This window comes from Chanos chanos, chromosome 6 (assembly GCF_902362185.1).
Source record: "Chanos chanos chromosome 6, fChaCha1.1, whole genome shotgun sequence".
Lineage (NCBI taxonomy): Eukaryota > Metazoa > Chordata > Actinopteri > Gonorynchiformes > Chanidae > Chanos > Chanos chanos.
The window spans coordinates 22,914,323-22,924,078 of NC_044500.1; the positions used below are offsets into that span (position 1 = coordinate 22,914,323).

Sequence of the window (9,756 nt, forward strand, 5' to 3'; positions counted from 1 at the left end):
CATTTAAAACGGATTTCAAGAGCTGAGTGAATCTGAATATAACACACACAGCAGTGTAACCAGCAGAAATATCAATGTCTGTCGTTATGATTAATTCTGTCAATGCACTGTACAAAATCTCTGTGTAATTTTATTTGAATTGATATTGAAATAAAAAATGAACTACTAGGAGTATGTTACAAACCTGTTTTGCAGTTTGTGAGCCAATGTAATGTCTAAAAATCAGCCTGAAATGTCACTGAAATACCAGGAACCAACCCTTATATTTAAGCTTGACCCCACATTCCCTTTATAGTGCACGGAATTTGTCCTCACAAAAAAAAAAAAAAAAAAAAAATAATAAAAAAAAAAATCTGCCACTGTGAAGGGCAATCTCCAAAACTGTAAAATCTGATCAAATACAAGTGTTAAATGCACCTTGGTGCGCTAAGTCATACTTATTGTAAAGTATGTTAAATTTATTCCTGTTCTACTTCCTGTGACATTGTGCTTGAGTTATAAGATGGCACACATATTTTAGACTGAAACTTTTCTGTGGAAAACTCTCAACAGGATATTCCGTACTTCACTTGTATTCAGTCCATATACAATTGGATTTAATAGAGGAGGTACAAGAAAAATGAGCATTCCCATTATCTTTTGCAAGTCTGCTGAGATGTTTTTGAACCTATGTGAGAGAATTGTGAATGTCCCTACAATCTCGAACACAAAGAATATTACAAGTTGTGCTACACAAGTCTGTATTGCCTTGCTCCTTGCCTCAGACCGCCTAGTAACCAAGCAAGTGAACAGAATCTTCACATAGGAAAAAAGCTGAACAGAAACACTAATTATCTGCATTACAGCGGTATTGAACAAACCTATAATATTGTTCATAGTAGTATCACCACAGGTAAGTTTCAGAAGGGACGGGTTATCACAGAACACATTCATGATGTATGATCTGCATCGAGGGATCCTTACTTGAAGTGAGAACAATGACATTATCAAGACAAAATCTAAACTCCAAACAAATGAAATGATTGTTAGCACAACTTTAGGAGTCATTAGGACATTATAATGCAGTGGTAAGCAGATGGCAACATAACGATCAAAGGCCATGGCTGCAAGAATAAACAAAACTCCCCCACCATACATGTGGAGTAAGAAAGCCTGCAGCACACACAAAGGATAATGGACTCTGCTAGTTTCTGTTACAATATCAGACAGCACCTTTGGAAGCATAGCAGTGATTCCAATGAGGTCATTCAGAGGAAGACTGAACAGAATAAAGTACATGGGTTTGTGGAGACTCTGCTGCATGAAAATGAGAAGCAGCAGTGTAAGATTGCAGAAAACAGAAAATAAATAAATAAATATGCCAAGCAAAAATATTGGGAATTTCGCTTCTCTTGGGATGAAAAAGGGGTCTAAGCTTAACTCAAAGTTGACAATGATGGAGGTGTTTTCCATTAAGGCACATGGAGTATAACCTGAAAAACATTCAATTTTGTAGTGAAAATCTTCATCCCAGTACTGAAAATAAGCTGTGTCCAGTATAACTGAATATATTTTAAAGTCCCAAAAAGAAAACATGTTACCTCTGTAAGCAAAGGAAAAGAAAACATGTTACCTCTGTAAGCAAAGGCAGAAAGATGCCCGGTACTCTAGAGATGATGCTGTGATAGTGCAGGATGAAGACCAGTGAAGCTGCTGAGTGAAGCCATCATGTCTTATATCTCTTTCCTGTCTCATCAGTTTGACTAAAAGAATCCCAGAGGAGAGAGCTGATGGAAAATGAACTAACGGGATATCTGAAGAGGAAATAGAGATTGTTAAAATACCGTTTTCTTTTCTTCATCACCAGAGAGAGCGAGAGAGAAACAAAAATCAATTATGTTATCACATATTCTGCAAGGACAGATTCTCAGTACAGATCCTTTAAGATTATGTATGAGATAAGTGGTGATACATCTTTGGATGTAGAATTGTCTCAGTAATACATATTATGTTAGAAGAGCATGACTTCAACAGGGAACAATCCATTTTATTTCTTCTTCTTCTTCTTTTTTTTTGTTCACTGATCATGTCACAGTAATTACAGATACTGTCTGACTGGACTCAAGTGGACTCAATCAGTTAACTACTTGTGATGACATTTTCAGATTCATTTGTCTTGAAAGCTATTTAATTAAACCAACATTTAGAAATATCTTTGTTTATGCTTAGACCAAGGAAGCAGGCTGCCATTTTTGGAAGGTATAACTCCCTAGGTAACTACGGAGTGTACTCATTCTTAATTGAAAGCAATAAATAACCAATATCATGCAAATAAAACCCTTCATCCAACATGGTGGGGCAACACACAGAATGAGTGATGAGTGGTGGAGTAATTCTGGGATATGGTTACCACTGTTAACTGACATCAAATGTGTCTATTGACTTCATTGCACATATCAGAGCAGACCCTCCACTAACAAGAGGTAATTTTTTTTTTTAAATAATTTCCTTGTTTGGTGTCAGTTTATTTATTCAAAATCAACATAGTCAGTACCCTTAAAAGTACATGAAATGGATGTAGTTTGTTTCAGTTGTAGTGGGAAATATGGTCATGGTCCACAGCATCTGTAGCTAGTGAGTGCACTTATGCTTTGTCTGTGGAGGCAATGCCATGTTTCTCAACCATCAGCAACTTTAAAGAACAAAAACAGTTTCAGATTCAAGACTTTCATATTTTATTTAAAGTTAATTACAGTGTTGTCACCTATGATAAAAGTGCAAAGTAGAAGAAAACTGGTTCAGGGAAGATGGCACAGAAATTGATCTTGCATTTCTTTCAAATGACATGTTATCTAATCTGGGCAATTTAGTCACCCCTTAGAATGATTCATGAGGACCTCATGAAAGACTTAATAACATATTAAATAAATGCATTACTTGTTTACATGTTTTCGAAACAATTTTACCTCCAGGTCTCAGAACTGAATGTACATTGAGCCACTTCTGCTGGATTCACATTTGCCATAGATCCTTGATGGCTAACACATATTGTGTATGTTAGACATGGGGCGAGAGAGAGAGAGAGAGAGAGAGAGAGAGAGAGAGAGATTCATTTATGTTGTCCATAAGGGCCCAATAGATTGGGTTGTCAGCCTTTTATAGACTGAATTTGACCTACAAAAAAATGACAACAGTAAATTAATTAACAGTAAATGACCGTTTATAATAGTAAATTAATGAACTACTGTGATTAACAGTAAATTATCTTTATGCATTTTAAAAATAACTCTGCTGCGAAAGTAACTGCTACGAAAGTACAGATGTTTGACATAGGAGACAACAATTTAACCACTGTATGGAGGACACTGTCCTTCTGCTCTATCCTTTGTGTAACCGGCTAGAGATAGCACTTTCTGGACGGATGTGTCTCTTTTTGGCCACCGTAGTTCACAAGCGCAATTTCCCCCTTTCCCACGGAAGTTTCTGTTCCTGTAATTACCTTACTATTTGCAAGGTTTTAAAACCAGGAAGATTCAGCTCATTCGAGAGACGCACACTCCACTTCACTCCCTACTCGTGAGGGCTAAATAGCAATTGCAGAAAGGTTGGTCTCGTTTGAGTGTTTTAGTTTGATGTAACATTTCTTTTAAATAACATTGAAGGTGCATTTGTATCCCCAGAAAGTCACTCGTCTCCCCCCTTTTCCATCTTTGGCTTCGGCTTGGTCACGCATCGTAGGCAGTGACCACGGTATTTAAAGTCCTTTTATTGTTTAAATGCTATGTTGACTGTCTCTGCTTTGTTCTTTGAACTATAAATTGCTTTTATAGATTGATGCAGTGTACGAGGGCTACGGGTTAGCACGTGCCTACTTGTGTGCTGGAACGCAGGTATGATGTGTCGGCCATTAACTCCTGGTAACATTGAAGATATGGCTTACTTTGTGAGTTTGGGTGTGACATGACTGGTTATGGTGTGTTAATGGTGTGCTTATATTTGCAGGAGTCTGCCATTGCTGTTTTGCCTGGTTATATGTTTTGCCTGATCAAGTTTCGTTTCCGTTTATTTATTTCTTTATTTTTTTCCCTTTGTAGTTGTTTTTGCCAGTGTTTTCTTATTGTATTGTTTTCTTTTGCGGTTGTGTGGCCACTCGGCGCCTTCGCATGTTTTTTCCGCATCCGGTGGATGTGACTTTTGTGTCTTTCTGACTCTTTTGGGTTCTGTTGTATTTTTGTTTTGTTAATGTCCATGTTTGTTATCGGAGGTTATGATTGGGCAGTGTTCTAGCTGCTGTATTTTCTTCTAGCTCTCAGCTTCTGGGTACTGGCTCGTTAGCTTGCCTAAATATCGAAGTGCATATGTACTAATTATCTCTCCCAATTCTCCCGTTTTTATCAGCAGGACTCAGTGTAAAAGCGCCGGTGTTTGGTTACTGGATGGTGGTTCCCTTCTCCCACACTGCATGAGGTGACTTAGGTGTAATATTAACCCTTCAGTGTGGGAGTTCTTTTAACAGTTATACCCGTTGCTGCGTACGTTTTTTTTGCTCGTGCGCCAGTGTTCCACAATAAAATTCGAGAAGCTGTTACTCTGAATTGGATTTCATACTTGTATTTGCTCAGTCGCTAAGTTAAACAAAAAAAATTGTCTGCACAAGCGCTGAATGCCACTGGCCTGAAACTGCTGTGGTGAAACTCTGGTGGTGTAAAACTGCGGCTCTGCGGACGTGGATATGAACCTGTCGGTTTGAAACTAACATTATAAAGCAAGATATAATCTAAGCCGTTTCCCACAGTTTGCTCGGAAATCAACTGGACAGTATTTTATCTTATGTCTATGGTAGGCTATTTTAATTGTATTGAACAACATCGCTGCGTCACATAACTTGCAAGCCACGTGGCACACCGCTATACAGTAGGCTAACATACAAGGCAACAAAACACACGTCAAAAACAAAACCCAAGGGTCGGCTCATTTCAGGAGCATTACATTTAAAACCTAAGCCGTTTCCCATAGTTGGCTGCAGGCAAAAGATGTCGTGTTCCTCAAACCAACAGGAGCTGCTGCTGCTGAAAATGTAAAAAAAAAAAGCAAATGGACTACCATCTCCTGTAAGTTCGAATCCTGTTTTTCATGATATAAATGTTGAAATGTTCCACTATGCAGGGAAAAAATGATGTAGCCTCATAAGCAAAATCTGAGACTGGTGCTATTTGTAAAACAATGAAAAATTAGCCTAGTTGAAGTGAGAATGATGTAGGATTGTGAGAAAATGGACTTTGTCTTTTTCTAATTAATCATGGCAAGAGATTACAGTCGAAAAGGTTTTACAAAGCACCTGCTATATGTTTTATGTCATAATATTATATGTTATATTACATGTCAGTATGATTGGAATGATTGGAAGCTGTCACACAAACTAGAGAGGATCTTAAAGAAAATATTTATTCAAAACATCCCAGTCACACTTTCACACACATACATACTATACTAAATACTAGGCTTACAACTGATACAAAACTACTTCTATATAAGTACTATACTATAACTGCTAAGTACTGCTACAAACTACAGCTATATAACTACAATAAATAATATGCTAAAACAGTACAACTACACAACAGTACTACTTCCACTATTACTACACTACTACCTCCAACTACTATTTAAACTCTACAACTAAACAACAACAACTACTACTACTAAGCGCAACTGCTACTACTACTAAGAGCTACTACTACTACTACTACTACTACTACTACTACTAAGTCCTACTAACAATAACATTTATTGATGAATATAATTTAGATTATACTTTCTAATGATTATTTTCTTTTGTGTTGCAGGTCTGAGAAGAGATCTAAAAATGCTTGAGGGTATGATACTTTTGAAAACAGGGGAACACACACAATGGTGTGTTGCAGGGAACACACATGTACTTTGTCAGCCTCCTCTGCTGTGGACGTCTGGTGGTATTCAGACACACTTTGCACCTCCGCCTCGTTCTACTGCCTTGTCGTTCAGTGGTCATCACTGGTGTGGGGAAGTGACGGGCAGTGAGGCAGAGGGGATTGTCCAACGAAGGCCGTCCACCAGATGATGACCGCCGAGGAGTGTGGAATTCTTCCAACAGCTGGTGGATCATGTTCACTTGAAATTGGTGATAGGTGAGCACCTGTCCTGTGAGCCTGAGATGGAATACATAACTATTGAAAGTAGCCACAACCACAAGATGGAAAAAAAGTTTTCTGTACCATTTCAGGGTTTTCCTTGTGCACTCCACAAAGCTGTTCTGTTTGTCAAAATTGTCAACAGAGCCCTTCTTTTGATTATACTCAAGTACACACGCTGGTTTTGACACTCTGTTTCCTGTGGCATGGTCTACTTTGCCTGTGACCTGCATTTCAGCTTTGTGCACTGTGGACAACTCATGGACATCTCTCTTATCATGCCACTTTGTTGCCAGCATGGTGCCGTTGTTATAAAAAGCCACCTCATCCCTGCCCTTTTTTTTTTTTTTTCAAATTGTGGCATCCCCTTTCTTGTGGGCCTTACGGTGCCACAGGCCCCAGTTTGGTTGCCCAGTAGGCATTGGAAGAGGGCAGGACTTGAGTACCAGTTGCCCATTAAGACGGTATGCCCTTTGTTTAGATAGGGCTGCAAAAGGGTGAGGACAACCGCTCCAGACATCCCAACACCATCAAATGGAAGAATATCTGTGGAGCTCCCAGTATATACTATTAAGTCTTGGACATAACCGGTCAGGACATCACACAGCACAAACAGCTTCACCCCAAATCTGTGCCACTTTGAGGGGATATACTGTTTAAAAGACAGTCGTCCTTTCCATTTCAAGATGGATTCGTCGATGCAGAGGTCCTTGTGGGGGTAGAAAACGTGGGAGAATGACTTTAAAATTGAATTCAGAATATTTCTAATTTTGTGAAGGGGGTCTGAGGAGGGGCTGGAGTCACTGAAGTGGAGTGTGCAGAGGGGGAGGAAGAAACGGTCCTGGGAAAAGACTATAGGGAAAAAAGGGGTGGACAGCATGGGGTCTGCAGTCCAGTAGTCCCTCATATTATTCTTCTTGACAAGACCCATAATCATTACTGTGGCGAGGAAGGTGTAGATCTCAGCCACTGAGGTGTCCACCCATCTCCAAATCTTTCCCACACCCCCTGACTTCTCTCTCGGGATCTCTGCATATTTATTTGTTTCATTAGCAATGACACCCACCGTGGACGTATTTAGGAACAATTTAAAACACTCTCCTTCCCTGACCTCATGTGGATGGGTCCTCACTCCAGACTGGGAACCATCAAATGTCACTGGACTGGGTGTGAACTGTCCTGTCCTCCAGGATCCATTCTCACTGTCCTCTGACGCCACCTCAAAATATTCAGGGTCATCCAAGGCAGTCAGATTCCCAGGTGATTCTTCCTCAGAAGAATCACTCTCCTCAGCTCTCAGAACATTTTCTGCATCAGAGTCCTCCTGAAAGATCTGTCTGATCTGATCATCTGTGAGTTTTACTCTGCTTTTTGATGTTCTAAGTTTCTCCATTTAAAAAAAAAAAATAAAGATGTTATTCACCCAAATGTGTGCTTCTCAGCAAGACGACATCAGCCCCGGTGCTAGTGTCACTCGTTTGACTTTGACTTTGACTTTGACTCGTGACTCGTTTGACAGGATGATAACAATTGTTGTACAACTGCACGAGCTATGGTAGGTATGGTTACAGTGCCATAGTAGTTATGAATGAATAATAAGGGAGAAGATAAATACTCGATGAAGATGGTTTACAAATGTGTGTAACGAAAACAACAGCTTCGCAATGTAAAGAGCACTGGCTTGATTAATCAAAACAATACACATACACAATATTATGGGTGCATTTATTGTGATGAAATCTGAGTTGTTTACACTTTTTGACCGTCATTTGCCGGTATTGCTTTGATGCACATCAAGTATGCCCGATAGTTGCGCAACATGACAACATGTGTTTATACAGCCTTGCACGACAAACAGCTAGTATGCACTTCTTCGTTGCATCAGTAATGCTCTCGAGTGTACTGCATAGCCTTCGCTATGTCCGCTATGTGTGTGATTTTGTGTGATTTAGTTATCGACTCATAAAAAAAGTATATAAGTATAAAGTAGCATAAAGTAAAAGTATAAAGTATACATACATATGAAGTACAAGTATAAAAGTGTACAGATGATGGCATATCGACTGTAATCTTGAATCGCCATTAACTTGAATTGTTGCGTCACGAGTTAGAATACATTAGAATGTTCATTGTTTATTATTCCAAATCACACTGGTTTCACAACACGCTTCCAATAGAAAGTAGTCAGCAGCACACCTGTGCGACGCTACGCACAGCAGGGTTAACAAGCACCCCCCAAGTTGTATACTGGCTTGCTGTGTGTGTGTCTGTGATGTGAAATTCTAGCTACTGGGACACACTTGGAGTGAGTTTGATGAGCTGGCCTCCACCCTTCCAGGTAGCTGCATTCATCTGCCCGTACTTACAGTTTGGCGCATTGACTTTGCTTCTTTTCTTGACAGCCAGTACCCTTGTCTTGCGATTTCCATTCTTTACCCTGTCCTTGGCGAAAGTGTTTTTATCCATAGTCCATTTTTGTAATAAAGCTGTACTACTAAGGAAATTCCTTCTTAGGACTTTTATTCATTTAATAAAATTGCCCAATCAACTGGAATACACATCTCTGTTCTGTTTCTATACAGCTTATCTGTGCTTTGGGGAACCCATCAGCTTGAGTTGATTTTTATGAATCTTAAGATGCAAGTCCTTAGGTGGTGTTGTCTGGTCTCTTGCTAAATATATATATATATATATATATATATATATATATATATATCCCTGTAACGTTTGGCCACATTTGCATGTTAACCTTTGTGTGAGAAGTGGGCTTGTGACCGAAAGGCCATCAGTTCATGTGTGTGTGTTTACTGCTCCTAGTGTGTGTGTGTGTGTGCTCACTGCTCCTAGTGTGTGTACAGCATGGGTTAGATGCAGAGGTTAAATTTCACTGCTCACTGTTCCTAGTGTGTGTGTGACTAATAAAGAACTTATTTAGGTGGGGGTTTTATTCTATTTGTTTATTTCTTTTTCTTTTAGACAGCAATGATGGCAAGACACAACACAACATAATCATTTGTAGACTCTCTGAAGCAACGGTGTAAACTGCCAAGAGAACTAGAAACATAATGGCAAAATGTGACCTCAGTTATGACAGCATGACACAGTCCCAAGTTGAGTTGCATATTTCAAAGTTGTGCAAGATTTCACCAAAATGTTCCAGTGTTTAGAAGTCGAATGCTGCATTTCAAAATGGAAATACATATATTCACATGGATTACTTCTAAGCAGTTGTGTGAAGTGTATTTGTGTGTGAGACACAAATATACCTAAGAGGCGCCTAACCCTGACATGAATTTGTATATGAACAAAAGACCCCAAAATGAGACATTTAAATTTTGGCTAGAATTAAAATGCCCAGTCCCATCATAAGATTTGCTGACATAATAACTTGTGATGACATCATAGGCTGTTCATACCTTAATTTTAATAATAACTGAATAACCAAGCTATGGTTGTATGTGTGTCCAAATTGATTATTCACATAATGAAACATCTTCACTGAAGGAGGGACAGGTATTGGTTGCCTTATTAGTCCACAGGTATATCCTCGCAGGCCACATTTCTTTGTTGTATTTTGCTGGCATGTTCTTCAAGGTCTGTAATACTA

At 39.1% G+C, this 9,756-nt stretch overlaps 2 protein-coding genes across 2 annotated transcripts; both read right to left on the reverse strand.

Moving 5' to 3' along the window:
- Window positions 1-516: 516 nt before the first annotated feature.
- Window positions 517-1,452, reverse strand: LOC115814878 (olfactory receptor 52J3-like). Its single transcript, XM_030777844.1, has one exon. It carries the CDS (start codon window positions 1,450-1,452, stop codon window positions 517-519), a length of 936 nt encoding a protein of 311 aa, XP_030633704.1.
- Window positions 1,453-6,009: 4,557 nt separating this feature from the next.
- LOC115815212 (piggyBac transposable element-derived protein 4-like) lies at window positions 6,010-8,615 on the reverse strand. The gene is made up of 3 exons (XM_030778174.1): window positions 8,440-8,615; window positions 6,512-7,528; window positions 6,010-6,112 (listed from the first exon to the last, which is right to left on the reverse strand). The coding sequence occupies exons 1-3, from the start codon at window positions 8,613-8,615 to the stop codon at window positions 6,010-6,012; spliced, it is 1,296 nt and encodes a 431-aa protein (XP_030634034.1).
- Between the last annotated feature and the right edge of the window lie 1,141 nt (window positions 8,616-9,756).